This window comes from Strix aluco, chromosome 3 (genome assembly GCF_031877795.1).
Source record: "Strix aluco isolate bStrAlu1 chromosome 3, bStrAlu1.hap1, whole genome shotgun sequence".
NCBI classification, from domain to species: domain Eukaryota; kingdom Metazoa; phylum Chordata; class Aves; order Strigiformes; family Strigidae; genus Strix; species Strix aluco.
Window position 1 is genome coordinate 21,875,956 of NC_133933.1, and position 17,188 is coordinate 21,893,143.

The window sequence follows — 17,188 nt, forward strand, 5'->3', positions numbered from 1 at the left end:
GCTGGTTTATCCCTGCCTAAACAATGTTAAAAAGAAGGGAAGTTGCTGCTGTGGGAGAAAGATTTTTTTTCACACATTACTTTTCTCCCTTGCTAGACAGTGGGAATACGGCCACTAACAGAGAGGCCTCCGTCACTCTCCTGATCAGGGGGTATCTGATTTCCTGACAGGCCGGGCAGTCAAAAGTCTCTGGGTGCAATGCGGGTGTATAACAATCCAACGCAGGTTGGAGTAACAGAAGTGTGGGTGTGTGTGCTACACGCACACGTGTGACAGCTGAGAAATAACTTCTCCCCAAAGACTCCTCCCTGCTGCTGCTGGTGGTGCTGGTGCCATGGGGGGAGCTGGGAGCCCGACCCCAGGGCTCAGCTGGGGATGTGGAGCTCCCTGTGCAAGCCAGGGACAGCCTCGTGCTGCCCCGCTGCTCTGTCTGGGGAGGTTTAGGGGCCCTGGGAGCTCTGTCCTGCCAGGGGGGTTGTGCTTTGCACGCTGCAGGGACTGCAGAGCCAGGGGCAGTGGCCGTGGCCCAACGGGTGGGTGTTCCCGTGGGGCTCTGGTGCCTGTGACTTCTTACAGAGAAGTCACCAAGGGGTGTCACCAAGGGTGCCAGCCAGCAGCACCACGCTGCAGTACGGCTCAGGCCAGCGGTGAGGCAGGCGAGGGGAAGGCTGGGCTGGATGAGGGCCAGGGCAAAAGCTCTGGCCCCTGAGGGAGGTTTCTACAGCTGGGGCGAGGGCGCAGCCACTGTGGGGAGCGCCTGGGGCAGGGCAGGTGCCACCTCAGGGCTGGACGCAGGGGTGCCCAGGGCTGCCAGCCACAGCCAGTGCCCGGGGGCTGTGGGGATATGTCCCTGTCCCTGCAGTGCTCACCACCCTCCCCCTTATTGTCTGAAAATTCTCTCACCCCCTCTCCCACCCATCCCGGGCCCCTGCATATTCTCCCCTGCTCCCCCAGCCACCATCTCGCTCCTACCCAGCCCCACTGACCTCTTCTCTCCCTCCTCCTCTAGACCATGGCTGTGGGCATCACCCGCGTCCTGATGGTGCTGAGCATCGTGCAATATGCTCTGCGAGTGGGTGACCGGGTGGACACGGCCACACAAGACCTCCTGTGGCAGAGTGAGGAGCAGGAGAGGCAAGAGATGACCTGGCTGCTGGAGCAGATGGATCAGAGGAGCCAGGAGCTGTGCGGCCTCACTCTGGAAGGCGTGCTCCTCGCTGCCTGCCAGCACTGGTGGTTTTGGGCCTCTGCCGAAACCCTGCTCCCGCTCCTTGGGCTCTACTGGCTGCGCAGGTGGAGGAGCGCTGACTCTGACAGCAGCAGCGAGCGGGGAAGCTCCAGCTGGTGCCCCTGAGACCACCCCTCGGGCACGTCTTCCACCAGAGCTGGGCACCGTGGGAGATCTGCCAGCGAGGCACTCCTGCATCCCCGGGGAGCACCTGATGGGGAACGTGCTGTGCTTCCTCCTCTGCCCCATGACGAGCTCAACACAAGGCAGGTCCCTGCTTTCCATGTAGCCTCTGCATCTGCATATAGCCTCTGCATCTAAATATCCAATAAATGGGCTTGTTTTAAGAAATCCTGTGTCTATGAGCATCCGGGCAGCACTGTGTTGGGGAATGTTACCCCTTGGTTCCATCTCTGCTCAGTAACAAACAGATGAAGTTTGTTCTTGAATTTACGTTTGCAGTGGTTACACTTAAGATGTTTAGTGCCCCCCTCTCTTCTCTGTCTCCTTCTGGTGGTCTCCACAACCCCTCCTCCCTGTCTCCTTTCCCATGGCCCGGACCACCTCTGTCCTTGCTTCAAAGGCTGCCGCTGAAATCAGCTGTTCCATCCCCAGGTCTGGCTTTTTCTGGCTGCCGGGCATCTGGCTGAGATCAACCCACCACAAGTGGTTCCCTTCTTTTCCTCAGGGAACGAGCACAGAAGGCACACACCAAAGCAATGCTATTGGTAACGAGCAGAGTACCAGTAGGCAAGGGTCTCTGAAGTTCAGTGATGTGCTGAAAATCTAGAAGATGTCTCTCTGTCCCCAAAATGAGAATTAATGTGTTGTGTGGTGATTCGTGTACGTGTAGTGATTGATTAGAAGATTTCACCATCTCCTGGGTGTCTGCTTAAGCCACATCTTAAGTAAGTGGAGGTTGCTGCAGGCGCAGCGCTGCCCCAAGCATCTGGGAGGATGGGTGAATTGGCAGCAGGGTGACAAGGACACTGCCTGAACTGCCTGCTGCCATGGGACAGCAGGAATTACTTGTTTCCTTCTTTCCCTCACCTAGGCTGGGGAAGGGGTAGGAACAACTGAGAGTCAGAGAGGGACTTCTGAGGTGCATTGCTTTGGGTCGACACTTTTCACTATCCTTTGCTTATTGCTACAACTAGAGCCACAGCTGGCTCTAAGGCTTTATTGGGCTCAGCCACATACTTATCTGTTTCTATTTAACAAATAAATAAAAGCAAGCCCAGACACTCTGTTCAAGGCAAATACTTGCATACAGTTACCTTTCATCTTTAGCAAAGAACCCAAGGTTCGCTCCAGCTTCTGGATAGATTTCTTAGTCTTACGCAAAACCTGATACTAAACATAAGAAGAAATCAGAACTGATTGCTCTCTGCTCTGACTAGATTCATGTTTTAACATGCCTTGGTTGCTTTCTTCACTTTTCCTTCACTTTGACCTTCAGTTATCTTGCTGTCTCTGTGAAAACAACTGCATTGTTTCACCAGCTACCCTTATCCATGTGAAAAAGGGAAAGAACTAATACCAGAGCAAACTTAAATACAGAATATAAATATTTGGGTATATGATATGCAATACATACACATAACACCCAGTCACATAGACATTTGCTACTTAACTCTGATCTTCTTTCATCAGCAAACGGTCTTGTTTGGATCATTCTCTTCTTGGAGCATGTCCAGAAATACGATGCTGTGGAGTCTTGTTGGATGTCTACCAACTTTAGGCATAAGACTTTACTAATCATTTCCTAGGGGAATTTTGCTAGGAGAAGCCTTTGCCGTAATCTACTCTCAGCTACACTGATGTAAACTGTAATAACTTCAGTGCTGCATATCACTCTTTCATCATTTATAGCGCACATAACTGAGAACGTATGGCAAATGCATTTAAACATACACATCTCAAAAATATTTCAAGATTTATGTGATTGGTGAGACGATCCACAATCGCCTTAGACAGGATGAATACCTTGCAAAGCTTTCACGCCGGATATTTTAGCCAGACACTAAGCACTAGGATTACAAGTGAACTTCTGTATTTAGGTTCTTGGAAAATATTGAACTTCCTCGGCCCCCAAAAGTGACACAAGGGGCACCTGATACTATGAAAAAGCAATTTTAAGAACTGGTATGTGAAGATAGTCCCCTTAGACTAGACAAAACAAGTACCTGTTTAGTCTTGGCTTCGGAGATCACAGTGACTTCAGCTTAATTGGCATCTTGTTCAGAACATGTCAAACTGAACTCTTACCTCAACCTGCATGAGAGGTAAAGGGCTCAGCAGGCACAAGCCCCAGATAGCAACAGTTTGCATGTTCAGAGCCTCCCTCTACAAGGACAATTCCTGTCCTAAACAGTCATTACCCTCTCCATTTTAAACTGGAAAACTGAAAGTAACCAATCTAACTAAATGAACTGGTGGCAGAGTTGAGGATAAAAGAACTCCTGATGTTTATTCCTCTGCCATGAGCATGGTAATATCCATCTTTTTTGGTAGCATTTTGGGTCAATTTCATCTTTAGAAACAATTTTGTTTTGATTAAATATTTTCTTAGTTTAGAAGAGACCAATAACCAGTACTGGTGGTTGTTTTTTTCCTGACTTATTTTTCCAGTGTCTTGAAGATAGAGTGCACCTCATAAGGCTGAATGAATTACTCCCTCCCCTATAACTTCTTCTGTCCCTAAACTTACTAGCCCAATTTCACAGCAAAATGCAGTGAAATCAAGGTAATTTCATCATGGGATCCCTTGGTTTGTTTCCAAAACACTATAAAGAAGCTGCAAAGCCACAGGCTGCAAAAACCCCGTAAGAGAAGTGCACATAAGGCACATGATAAACTCATGACCCAGAGACTGCAAAGTGAACAATTTGCTTATGTTGAGCTGGCAGTTTTAAAGTAAAAGAGATCCAGGAAAGCTGCACACAGTGAAATTAGACACACACTGGCATGTGTAAAGATACAGTGGTCATCCTAATAAACCTGGTTAAATTTAAACATACCCACGTACAGTAGCGATGCATAGAGAAATAGTCACTGCTTCGCACCTTTGAGGCCGAGTTGTCTGACTGGGATAAATCAGCTCCCCGCAAGCTGCCTAAGAGTCTTGCCAGCGTAGCCCGGTGGCATGCCTGTGACAAGCGCCGCTTTGCCACGCAGGGTTCTATCTCTTGCAGGTGTGTCAGGGGATTGGGACTCACTCTCGCATCTGTCTTCCTACAGTCTCCAGCTGTCTCCATCAAAAGCTACAATGCAACATTAATTTATACTGAATAAATATGTCAGCGAAGAAAAATCTTACAGCCTGCGTAGGGGACAGACAAAAAAGGAAATGTCTGGGTGACTGGCAGAGCACTCCAGCTCATTTTTCCATAGGAAGTCATGGAGTTGAAATCTCTTTGCCTTGAGGGATGGTACCTCTAAGTACTAAAACCTAATTTACCACTAACGATAAACTGCATGGCATGAAACACAGCTGAAACAAGCTCCCATCTCCTGCACACTTCCCTGCAATGATTTGATGCTTCATTTCCATGGGATATCCAGGGCTCAGCTTCACGAAGTGCTGAGGCTCCTCAGCTCCTACCGCCGTTACTAAAAGACAGACTTTTTCACAGCATTGGAATTTTTTTCTCCATTAACTGTGACATCGGAGCAGGCAATGATACCTGACATACAGATGTGCGAGAGGGCCAGATCCACAGCCAGTCGGGCCCGCTGCAGCCACCCGCCGGCCTGACGGAGCCCTGGGTGCCTGCCTGGGGAAGCCCCTCCCGGCCGCCCGACTGATGCCCCCCGCCCCGTTACCGACCGCAAGTACTGCCTAGAGGCAGGACAGCCTGGCCCTACTGTTTCTTCTGCAGCCGGGAGGGGAAAGGCCGGCCCAGGGAAGTCCGTGGGGGCCCACACCGGACGCCTCCGGGGATCGACCGATCGCTCCCCACCCTGCCCGGGCCAGTCCAGCCCCGCCCCGCCCGGCCCGGCCCGGCCCGGCCCGGCCCGGCCCGGCCTGGCCTCGCCCCGCCCCGCCCCGCCCCGCCCCGCCCCCTCCCATAGCCCCGCCGCCGCGCTTCTGCCCGCCAGCGCCCATACCTAAGCCGCATGTGGCGGAGGGCCAATCAGGACGCAGCCAGCGCCCGGCGGCGGCCAATAAGAAAGCGGAAAAAAGGCGGGCTTTAGGCGCCGGCAGGGAGGGAGTAGGCGGGGTGAGGCCGGCCGTGCGCATGTGCAACGGCGGAGACCACAAGCCCCGGCGTGCCTTGCGCTGGGTGGGCGCGGCAAGGTATGCTGGGAGTTGTAGTCCCCACGGCGCTGGGCCGGGCCATTTCGCTCGGGGCCGGGCTCCCCCTTCCCCGCCCGTGGGCGGGCGGAGCCGGCAGCGCCGCGGGGCCCCCATGGCGGCGGTGGCGGAGCGGACGGATGAGCTGGTGCGGGAGTATCTGCTCTTCCGCGGCTTTGCCGCCGCCCTGAAGCAGCTGGACGCGGAGGTCAAGGCGGACCGGGAGAAGGGCTTCCGGGTGGGTGGCGGCCGTGTCCCCCCTCTCGGCGGGGCGCTGGGTGCGGGTGCCCCCCGGGGAGGACGCGGTCCCCGGGCAGGCCGCGGGCGCCCCTCCGCACACCCGCTCCCCGGGCCGGGCGAGGGGAGTGAGCTGGGTGGCGGCGGGGCACCTCTTGGAGCCCCTGCGCTTCCTCGCGGGGGCAGCTCGTCTCCGGGGCGGCCGCTCTCGCCCCGCCCTCCCTGGGTCGGGCGCCGGGGTCCGGCCGGCCGAGCAGGCGGGACCCCCCGCATCCCGGTGGCGGGGGCCGCCGCCCGGCCCTGCCGCCGTTTGTGTAGGCGCAGCCTCCCGGCGCGGGGGTATTGGCCGGGCGAAGGCTTTCCTCCCGCTTGGCTCCGAAGCGGCGTTAGCGTAGGGCAGCAGCGGTGGGCGACGGGCTCCAGCCCCTCGCCTGGCTCCCTCCGCAGCCAGCGGCTGCCGTTCCCGGCCCGGCGGTCTGCTCGGCCTGTCCGAAACCGCCGTCTACTGACCCTACGCCCGACCTGTAAACCACCAGAGAACTTTCAGCATCGTGCCGAGAGGAACGGAGAAGATGCGTCTACGAGAGGGCAGCGGCTGGAGGACATCTATTTGCGTGGTGGTGAGATTTTTTTATCCAGTGGCTTTACAGCTCCACTCCTTAGTTGGGATGTCTTAAGCACCAGCTACCTTGCTAGATGTGTGGATGTTGGTGCAGCATTTGCCAGCCTCGAAAATACAGTTTCAGCCCGTCGAGCTTTCTGTTCCTGTAGCGGCAGTTATGGGCACTGAAGTAGTGTTTTGAACGGTCAGATTTTTCTTCAACCAGCAGTGTAACCACTCCTTTATCACTCCTAAGGCATGTTGCTTTTATTTTTAAAACATAAGCACTTTGCTAATGTTTAGAGGTCAGCAAACAGTTGATTTAATTATGTTGTCCAAGGAGGGACTCTACTGGGGTCACAGACTTCTATTGCCTATATCTGTAGGAAACCACAGAGTTAGAGGATGGGTGATGTCCTAAGACATTAACTGATGAGGGAGGATCAAACCACATATTCAAACAACTTTGGTAGTTGGGTTTTGTGTAGAGTGTAGATTTTTTTTTTTCTTGATGCTTGTCTTGTCCATCAGAAATCACTGAACTAAAGTTCTATTCCCACACCACTACTCTGCCTTATTCATATTGCAGAAATTACTTTCAAAGAGGCATAATGACAAAAAAAAATCTGTTGCAAACTTTTATGCCTGTCTTGTTAGTAAATGATGTTATTAAAGATAAAGGTACTTCAAAAATTGCAGTACAATGGGTCTTTCTTTCTCTTTCTGTTGGCTACAGTTTTTTCCTTTCAGTTTAAAAATAATACTATTTTCCAGATGCTGCCTTTGAGTTTTCAACAGTTAATCACATTGTTCCTGTTTCTTCATTATCACCTGACTTCTTTTAAAAGAAGTGGAAAGTTTTGCTTACTTGCAAAAAACCCCCACCAACTGTGTTTAACAAAATGTGATCTTTTTGTCAAAATCTATGTGCTTTCATGTTTCTTTCTTTTTTTATTTGAAAGGTGCCGCAGAGTGGGAGAATGCTAATACAAAACGCAGAGTGTTTCCAGGATTAGGAAAATAGCTAACGCGTAAGTGCTGGATTGTAGTCTTGTTTGTGCAGTTAAAGCTTCTCAGCATTAAGTTACAGAAAGTCTCTTGTGCCGGAAGAGCCCTCATGTGACTGCAGTCTTCCCTGGTTTGCCCTCTTTAGGTGGATAAGATAGTGGACCAGCTGCAGCAGTTTGTTCAGAGCTATGATCTGCCTGCCCTGAGGGATTACTGGAGTTATCTGGACCAACGCCTTTTCAGCTGTCTGGAGGATGTGTACAGGCCAACAGTGAACAGACTGAAGACCAGCTTATTCCGATACTACCTCGTCCATGCTGTTCAGGTAGTGTTTGATTTTTAGGCTTCTGTTTTGAAAAGATCCTGGTCTCTGAAACCAGAACAATAAAATACCCTTGTGAGCCTCTGACAGGCCTGGTGGGTAAGGGACAAGCAATTTGTGTGTCATGTATCAGGAGTGTAGTAAGGAGTTTGATGCAGACTCACATGACAAGATTGTAATCAGGATAGGAAGCTCAGGTGAGAGGAAGTACAGTTAACTGGGAGCAAGGTATTCACACTTGGACATGAAGGTAGGTCTCACTCAGGATGGTTGTGCTGCTAGCTCAGCCTGTGTTAGTAACCTGGATACTGGGAGAGATCACAAGGTTTGTAAAGATCTCCTCATGGGGCACTGCCATGAGAACAGAGGAGGACAAGAGCAGTGCTCAGAGCACTCTTCCTAAATTGAAGAAACTGACAGAAGAAAGCCTCAAGCACCTGTATGTAGGTAGTGGTAGTCAGCTGCTCCAGTGCAGAATAAGGAACAATTGAGCAGGCAGCAGCAGTGCAAGGAAGGACCTTACTGCAGTACTGGTGATCAACAGGCAGGATTGTCTGTATTCTTTCCACTCTAACCTGCTGGCAGGGCTCAGCCAGTCCTTCACGCACCACAGTTCTTAAAGCATCAAGGGAGTTGGAGAGTCCAGAAGAAAACAAGGTGGCTTGAAGTTGGTGGAGCTGAGGTTTAGTTTATGAAAGAGGGGAGAAGTGGGCTTCAAATCTGTACAAGGTAATGTGGGAGAGAAAATGAATGAATGAATGTTTTTTGTTTGCTTTAAATAAAACAGAAAATAATGAGCTTAAAATGGAGCAGACATCTTGTTGAAACCCTAAGAAAGTCAATGGAATGTATTACACAGGGTGGGCTTTGGCAAGCAGACAATACCTGTCAGGAATTCATGTTTCATTTCTTACCATTTAGAAGCAATGTTTCCTCCTTGATTCCATTCTCTGACTGAAAATCTTTAATGATGGGTGTTAGTGGAGGAGTCAAAATCTAATGCACACTTCTGCGAGTGCATTTTTTTCATGTTTTGTTTTGCCCATTGCTTACCCTGAGATATAGCCTGAAAACGTTTCCACCTGATTCAGACAGGAAAGTCACATCTGCTGTAGACTTGAGTAATTTGAAGTATACTTTGGTCCTGTGTATGAATGCTCATGTCTTGGGTCAGTGCACAAACTACACTGGTTTAGCTGGAAATCAGTGTAAGTGATTAGTTCAAGTTGCCTCAGCCTTTAAACAAGACTGTGGTGATGACTAGAAAGAAGGTCGTGTTAAGTGCCTTTGTGAGCTTCTCCTAGTGTATTTGAGATTTTTTTGCTCTGATGAATCTGTTAACTCTAACCACTTGCTCTGTTGGGTGGTGAAAGTAGTTGTTAGTACGTTAATAACACAGAGCGAATATTCCTAGAACCCGTGTGGTGGCATTAATGGAAGTGTGAGCCCTGTTCTTGCTGTGTTTCAGACCTGCCGCAATGACAAGGCACAGGAGTTTTTCCTCAAGCAGGCTTCCGAGCTCCAGAACCAGGCGGAGTGGAAAGATTGGTTTGTCCTGCTCTTCCTCCCTGCCCCAGACTCCAACCCCACCTTTGCCACCTATTTCTCACGCCAGTGGACAGATACGATTATTGTGTCTCTGCACAACTTCCTGAGCGTCTTATTTCAGGGCATGCATATCCTTTTGGCAACTAATAGTTAAATCTCCCTTGCCCTGTTATGCTTACTATTAACAGCGGTGCCAGGAATATAGTATTACAGAACTTGCTGCTTTCAGGTGGTTGCTTAGGGCCAAGACTTAATAGGAAGCTGGTGTTTACCAGAGGATGTTGGAATAGTTATTGTTCAAGTATCTGATGATGTGTTATATTCCCTGGGCACAAACGATGGTGGTTGTTGCTAATGCTGAACTCATCCCTATACTAGTGACTAGAAATCTTGTGCAGATCTCATTCTGAACTGTTTCTTCAGTGTACACTAATGCAGTAACATAACCTGTCCTGTCCTCCACTTCTGACATGTAAAAAGGAAGAATCTAAAAATCCTTGCAAAACTCATGTGAAATAGTTTGTGCAACAGTAAAGGACAAAGCAAGTACAAAGTTGGCTTAGGTAACTAAGCTGTTACTAGCCTTCTGGCCTCGCACAGGCTTCTTGCTGGTAATATGGACTGCACAGCTTTCAGGCAAATGGCCGGTGTGGAGTGCTGGCTTTTAGAATTAAGCCAGGTGCATACGAGTTCTTGCCTTGGTTTTCTTTAACATTCTTCACCAGTTCCAGTCATTTTGAACTTTGAAGCTGAATGTCTCAGGAGCAGTCTCATACAAGAAGAAAATGAATCTTTGCGGCATAAGGTCAGAACTGAAGTCACTCTTTAATTGCTGACTGTATGAGGCTGTGAGTTTTTTAAAATTGGTTCCATCCATTCAAGAAAATTGTAACTGTTCAGTTCAGTGCATTTATTCCGATGCAGATTCTTCTGTAAGTCCTTTAACTGTCTCCAGCAAACTTAGGGTTGTGATGATATTGTCAAATGCCTGTTCAGGGTATTACTGTGCCTTTGCTGGAGGTGACTGTCCCTCTCCCTGTGCTATCTGATAGGTGGCTGGATACTGTGCAAAATCCTTTCCTGCTGCACTGCAAAGTCAAGACAAGCTGAAACTAGTGACAGGTTAAGGGCATATATGGCTGACTTTGTGTGGAAACTTGTGAATAGTGTTTAGTCACTTCCAAATTTTACCTGATGGAGTAATAGAAATGGGCAATAACTTCTGGCAAAGAAGCAGAAACTGTTACTTCTGAAATGGCCGCTTCACCGTGGTTGAAGTGCACTTAAAGCAATTTAGATCGACTAATGGAAATGTTGTGAATGTTGTGTTTCCCAACTCTAGACCTTACAGTAAACTGTAAGAAGGGCTGACTGGTTCAGACAAAATGACACGCAGCTCCATGTCTTGTTTTTGACAGTATCAGCAGCAGATGCATAGAGAGAGGGTGTAAGAATATATAACATGGGTTGGTCCTTTCCCAGTGTAACTTCCTATTAGAGAGATTTGGGAAATCGACAGTTTAAGAACTTTCTAAACTACAGATCACATGTGGATGATCACATACAAGTGGGAAGCCTTATTCATGTAAGCAGGACTTTAGTTTCGCTTCCTCAAACACACCAAGTAAAAGCTCTCTGTATGAATACTTCAGTAAAGTAAGTTTTGTGCCTTACCTCCTGTGTTACAAAATACTATGTGGTATGTGGTGCTCCGTTTCAACTGTTTTGGTAGCTGATCAACACTGTTAATTTGTCCTAAAAATGTTGAAGTAAAATAGAATAATTGGTTTCAAAAAGGAGGTTTTTTTCCAAAAGAAAAGCGAGGTTTGTCACTGTGTACTGTATGGAGTCAGTAGATTAGGTAGACTTTGACAGGAGGGCTCTGCAAAGATGGTCCGTGAATTGGGACAACAGGATAAGGCACGTTTTGAAAGAGAGCTCTTTTATTTCCTCCGATTTTGTATTCTGTACTTTTAGTCAAAGCTGATTTTGTTTGTGGTATGTTGATTGATGTCACTTACAGACTGGATAAGCGTTCTGTGGCAAATAGGCAGAGGTAAAACTTGACTTTCCTTTTTGGAGAACTGGTCAGAAAAGGAAGCAGCTACCTATAGAATACAATTTTAAAAATTGGTGTGGATAAATACCGAATTCGATGCTACTTGAAATTAAGTAGTGATTCTGATTTCACTGTTGAAACAATGCAAATACATGAATAACAAGCTGGATTTCTAAAGCTCCATTTTCTTGTAATTTCTTTACTTAAACATTGTGATAAAAGGAAAAAGAATTATATCTGAAAAATGAATGTATGGAAACAGAAAAGCCTGAAGAACTCTTCATGTGAACAAGAGTCCCAAGCATAAACCACAGCTGTCAAGAAAGCTGCATCCTGAGGTTCCTCTCTGCTAAGGGGGAAAAAGAAAACTGTCTCTTTCTTCATAATATGGAGATAAATCTCACTGTCGTGCTTGGGAGAGAGCTGGGCAGGGTGTGGAGTTGGATTTCAGGGTGACCTGATGGCACTGGCTTCAGTGCGCCCTGCCGGCTCACCTTCTCCCACATTTGGGCATCTCTCGGGCCACAGGCCTGCCATGCCCAGCCCCGCCACAGTTGGCCACACCCATTGGCCACCGTCACAATTGACATCACAATGGCTTCTGTCACCAGCCACCTCACGGGGCCCTATAAAAACAGGGACCCTGCAGCTGGCCCACCAGTTGCCGAGCTTACAGGCTCTCAGAAGCCAAGCATGCTTGGACAGGAGAGGAGCCAGAGCAGCAAGGCAGATGGCTGCCCACCTTTGCGTGGGACGGCACAGAGACCGATCCCACCGCCGCCAAAGAGGGAGGCACCTGCCAGGAGCCTGAAGGAGGGCAGTCAGTGGGGGAGTGTGTTCAGCGAGGCAGATGGCTGCCCACCTTTGCGTCAGAGCCGCATCCCGCAACCTCCCTGGATGAGGAGGCAGTGGCAGTGGAGGAGGAACATCATCACCCCTCGTGCTACGGGTGCGATCGACCCCGCTACTCGCACTGACAGCAAGTGGCACCTGGCTGCAGGCCCACCAGGGTATGGCGTGGGGCCCAAACGTGTGTACCTGCCAGTGAGCAGCTGGAGCAGCCAGGCAGATGGCTGCCCACCTTTGTCGGGGGCAGCACAGAGCTGTGTCCCGCAACCTCCCTGGATGAGGAGGCAGTGGCAGTGGAGGAGGAACATCATCATCCCTCATGCCACAGGTGCGATCGACCCTGCTACTCGCACTGACAGCAAGCGGCACCTGGCTGCAGGCCCACCAGGGTATGGCGTGGGGCCCAAGCATGTGTGCCTGCCAGGGAGCAGCCAGAGCAGCGAAGGAGGTAGCCGCCCACCTTTGTCAGGGGCAGCACAGAGCCGCGTCCCGCAACCTCCCTGGATGAGGAGGCAGTGGCAGTGGAGGAGGAGCATCATCACCCCTCGTGCCACGGATGTGATCGACCCCGCTACTCGCGCTGGCAGCAAGCGGCACCTGGATGCAGGCCCACCGGAGAACAGCGTGGGGCCCAAGCGTGTGTGCCTGTCAGGGAGCAACCAGAGCAGCGAGGCAGGTGGCCGCCCACCTTTGTCAGGGGCAGCACAGAGCTGCGTCCCACAACCTCCCTGGATGAGGAAGCAGTGGCAGTGGAGGAGGAGCATCATCACCCCTCATGCCACGGGTGTGATCGACCCCGCTACTCGTGCTGGCGGCAAGCGGCACCTGGATGCAGGCCCACCGGAGAACAGCGTGGGGCCCAAGCGTGTGTGCCTGTCAGGGAGCAACCAGAGCAGTGAGGCAGGTGGCCGCCCACCTTTGTCAGTGGCAGCAGAGGGAAGCTTCCCACCACCACCAAAGAGGAAGGCACCTCCCAGGAGTCTGAAAGAGGACCTTCAGTGGAGGAGGAGGAGGAACACCAGCCTTCGTGCCATGAGAACCACTGTCTGCTCTCATGCAACCCGCGTTGGCCATCACACAGCTGTGGACACATGGGGGAACAGCATGGGGCCCCACTGTGACTATCTGCTGAGACATGGTGTGAGGCCCAGGCGTGACAGCGCACCAAACAATGGCGTGGAGCCCATGGAGCTGGATCCACCGGTTCCCTACCAGCTGCCCAGGCGTGACAGTGCACCAAAGGACAGCGTGCAGCCCATGGAGGTGGATCCACTGGCTTCCTACCAGCTGCCCAGGCGTGGCGGCGCGCCAGAGGATGGTGTCGAGCCCATGGAGGTGGATCCACCTCAATAAACAACAACAGAATAAAAATCCTCTCTTATTTGGCACTTAGGCGACTGCATCTGCACTCCTGTTACCTCTCCTGGCCTCTGCCTTTTAGTAGGAGGCTCTTTTTCGGAAACTTTCCATTTCTGTGCCCACCTTCGTGCTTTGGCGATGCCTTACGTTTTTTAACATCAATAACTTGATACTACTTTTTTTTTTCAATGGAGTAAAATTATCATAACAAAGGCGTTGAACCCTACGAATGTATTGTTTCAAATTATCAGTCTCACTTCAGTGCCAGGTAACATCATGTGGAGGTTGTTCTCGGAGTTATTGAAAAACATTTGAGAGACAGTGCCATCATTGGTCATAGCCAAGCCAGGTTCACAAGGGGAAAGCCCTGTTTAACCGAGAACAAACTCTGTGGACTTCCCGCAGGCTCACCTGCAACATCTCCCACCAATAAGCAGTTGTTTGGTTGATGGTCAAGGTTGTGTGGGCCCTTCTTTCCCATCCCCTGCCACTGCCCCTTGTGAAGAGGTGCCATCTCTTCTGTACTGAGCCCCGAGGGAGAGGGGAGGAGAGGGCCTGGCTTCCATCGAGCTCCTGCCTTCCCCTGATGCGAAGGGACATCCCCAGCAGCTGTCCTGCCTTCCCCAGATGGGAAGGGATGCTCACCAATTCAGTTCAAGCCAACTGAATTCTCCAAAGAATAAATTGGTAGTTTGCAAGTGATAATGACTTCTTACAACAAACAATTATCTTTTAAAAGTGTATCCCTGGTCAAGCTCAAAATACATTGGTATCATATGTCTTTCAGCACATTTTTTGCCTGTGTGTATGCCTGATAATTCTTTCATGTCCTCTACCCTCCCACCCCCAAAATATTAATCAACTATATTGGACATGTACCTCCTGAACTACTTTGAATATTGGGGAGGGCAGGACAGCTTATGTGAGGGTATCGGCAGTATAGCTGTTGTTTCTGCACCATTTAAGTAACCTTTGTACAGAAGTTTCGTGTTAGAGAAGTTACTCTTAGAGAGTATATGCAGCAGGAGTCTGACAGTGGCCGTCTCCTCTGCAGACATGTTCTGCCCCATGCTGCCCCCGATTGATCACCTCTCCCGGGTGATTTTCCGTCGATCAACTGTTCTCCTACCTCCCTGCCACAGCCCCGCTGTAGACAGTACCTCCAATCGGGGATCCTCCTGCGGTGTCTTCTGCGCTCCGTCCTGGGACATCAGGGGCAGCGTTTGTTGCGGGAGGATATTGGACCTGCACAACTCGTATGAGAGTTATATCAAGCAAAGCCGTTTATTTTTCTAATAGTACATACTTCTGCTCTGGTTAAAGCTCTTACTTCATAATTAGCAAATCAGCAATTAGGCAGCTATCTACTTTTTCTCCTATCAGCATCAGACCACTCTAACACGCGCTGTGCAGACCAATCACCTTCTCGTTCACGCGCTGTTCACGCGGCGGTAACTTTTCCCAGTTCAGTGCTGCAGCTGTCCGTTGTTTTTCCCTGCCACCTTGGCACAACTCGGCAGTTTCTTATCTTTCTCCCAAGGCCTGTTTCTCATCAAAGCCTAGCTGTTGATTCAGAGGCTGTGCAAGGCTGACAGGCCGATGTCTCCCACATGATTTTGCTTGCCCTGCTCTGTTTTTCTAAAGACATAGAGAATGCTGAGGGCTGAAGGCACCAGCTGGATGCCCGGTGCTCTTCCATTTCCCTCTTCAAGGTTTTTAGGTGGGTGGCCAAGTCGGGAGGCAGGCAGCTGTAACCTGACTGCAGATGTGCCGGGCATCGAAGCCCACAGCAAATGGGGAGTATGACACCTTGTGTCTTCTGTGGGACAGGACCCTGCCTGTAGGCAGTTGCTGGAGAAAAGCTGATGCATAATAAACTTATACCTTAATTCTCCTGTGCAGTATCATCTGCATTGCAGTTCTATCTGCAAAGCTGAGATGCTTTTTTCCCTGCCTTTCAGGACTGCTGTAGGAACATATTTTAAGGAGTGCTGATCTAGCCAACATGCTGTAAGGGTATGGAGAAGGTAAGGTTTGTCAGTAAAACTTTCTATTCCCGTCAAGTTAGTCTGGTAAAAGATACCATTTTCTACTAAGAAAGTTTATTCTGTATGTTGTGAAAAACACTAGGCTGCTCAGAGAGGCTAATTACAGAGAGAGGATAGATAAGCCTCTCCATAGCATTCACAGCACCGTGTTGAATGTGAGTTGTTTGCTAGCCCTTGTGACTTTTCCTTTTCCCAAATCTGTATTGCTGGACTTGCCTGGCAGGTAGGAAAGTTGAGTGTCTGTGAGATCAAACACCTTGCTTGGTCCCTGGCAGAGCTGTAATTAGATGAGTGCAAATTTGTGACCTTCAGTGTCACCCTTGGTCCATCGTATGTGCTGCCTCTGGCATGGAGGGGATTTTTTATTTTGTCTATCTATAGGAAAGAGGAAAAAGTTCTGGGTTGGTTAAGGAAATGGAGAAGGTCTATTCTCTGTGGGTGCTTGTCGTGGGAGTCCCTGTGCAGTTTTGTAAGGGAAAGTGTCAGGACTGTCTCTGTGGTGGAGCCCACGGGGTATGCTCTGGGGATAGGAATGAAGCAAACACCTTGAAAGGAAGGATGGTGGATATACGTACCTTCTCTTATGCTCTTGCTTACAGGACATCACCTGGGTCTGCTGAGGCTTCCTAGAATGCTTGAATATCTGAACTAGAGGCTGTGAGATAGGAGTGTGATTCCTGCAGGCCCTGCCGGGGATCCCAGCTCATGTACTGGGACTTTGCTGCTGGGTTTGCTGGTGCCTGGAGGCAGAGACATGCTGGGGAGGCTTGAGACATCGTGTCTGTTCCAGCCAGCACACCAGGCCTCACTGTTTGCGGGGACAGGATGGTCCTGGACGTGGCACAGTCCTCACGTGTTGACTTTCCTGATTGCAGATGAATTCCTTCCTGACAAAAGGAGCTCTTATTTACCAAGACTTCATCTGCTCCTGCTGTTTATTGCCCACCTGAAATCCTCCTTGTCTCCTGCTGGCCTTGTTGTTGTCCTTCCAGGAGCAGCCAGCTGTGGTGCTGCCGCAGTGGGGAGAGGGATGGAGTCGGATGGGGTCAGTGGTTGGCAGCTGACAGCTGCTTTTTGTTTCCATCTGTTTCCCCTCTTCCTTTTTAATGAGATCAGGTGCCAGGGTGCACTAGGAAGACTTTTCAATGTGAGAGGAAGTCACAAATGGGGTACTCGGGTCCTTGTTTTCATCCTTGTCAGAGAGAGTCTGCTCAAATCAAACCTGCACCCTCTTGAGCTGCTCCTATAACAGACCTGGTAATGGGAAACAAAAGCTCTGCCGTGAGGCTGACAGCTCCGGGTTGGATGGGTCTGTCCTGCGCTGCCAAGCCTTGAAACTCAGGTGTTTGTGCTGATGGCCACTGACACGCAAACCTGGCTGTTTCTGGACCCACTGGGGTGCCTATCTTTTAATTTTTTATCCTCATTTTTGTTTTTTTAATGTGGCTACTGTCTTGTCTTCTAAAATCCCAGCTGTTTTAAACGATATCAGTGACTTGACAGATTCATTCTTTCAGGCCTTTGGTGCTCCCTGCACAGACCGATCAGTGTTTCTGATCAACCAGTCTAATTTCATGAGTGGCTCCACTCCTGCTTTGTGTTTTGAAGGGTTTTCCACTCTGCTTTTGAGGC

At 50.0% G+C, this 17,188-nt stretch overlaps 2 protein-coding genes across 7 annotated transcripts in view; both read left to right on the plus strand.

Moving 5' to 3' along the window:
- LOC141920632 (uncharacterized) overlaps positions 1-1,579 on the plus strand; it is a 29,937-nt gene extending 28,358 nt beyond the window's left edge. For both annotated transcript variants that reach the window (XM_074817710.1, XM_074817711.1), the window contains exon 13: positions 1,010-1,579. The gene's annotated coding sequence lies outside the window, so the exon portion shown is untranslated. The remainder of the gene's footprint in view (positions 1-1,009) is intronic.
- A 3,987-nt stretch (positions 1,580-5,566) lies between these two features.
- On the plus strand, positions 5,567-16,490 carry LOC141920636 (WD repeat-containing protein 91-like). 5 transcript variants are annotated; one of them, XM_074817723.1, is made up of 6 exons: positions 5,567-5,763; positions 7,517-7,696; positions 9,162-9,368; positions 9,963-10,046; positions 15,470-15,535; positions 16,432-16,490. In XM_074817723.1, the coding sequence occupies exons 1-5, from the start codon at positions 5,641-5,643 to the stop codon at positions 15,491-15,493; spliced, it is 618 nt and encodes a 205-aa protein (XP_074673824.1). In that variant the 5' UTR covers positions 5,567-5,640; the 3' UTR covers positions 15,494-15,535; positions 16,432-16,490. The 5 variants fall into 5 exon arrangements, with proteins under 5 accessions (XP_074673824.1, XP_074673823.1, XP_074673822.1 ...); XM_074817722.1 differs by lacking the exon at positions 16,432-16,490 and adding an exon at positions 16,156-16,423; XM_074817721.1 differs by lacking the exons at positions 15,470-15,535; positions 16,432-16,490 and adding an exon at positions 11,523-11,602.
- Positions 16,491-17,188: the final 698 nt, after the last annotated feature.

Bases quoted from the DNA above. Each gene is read 5' to 3' on its own strand.
- LOC141920636 (XM_074817719.1), top strand. From the start codon at position 5,641: ATGGCGGCGGTGGCGGAGCGGACGGATGAGCTGGTGCGGGAGTATCTG. The intron at 6,383-7,325 runs GTGAGATTTTTT...TTTATTTGAAAG, and splicing joins GGACATCTATTTGCGTGGTG to GTGCCGCAGAGTGGGAGAAT.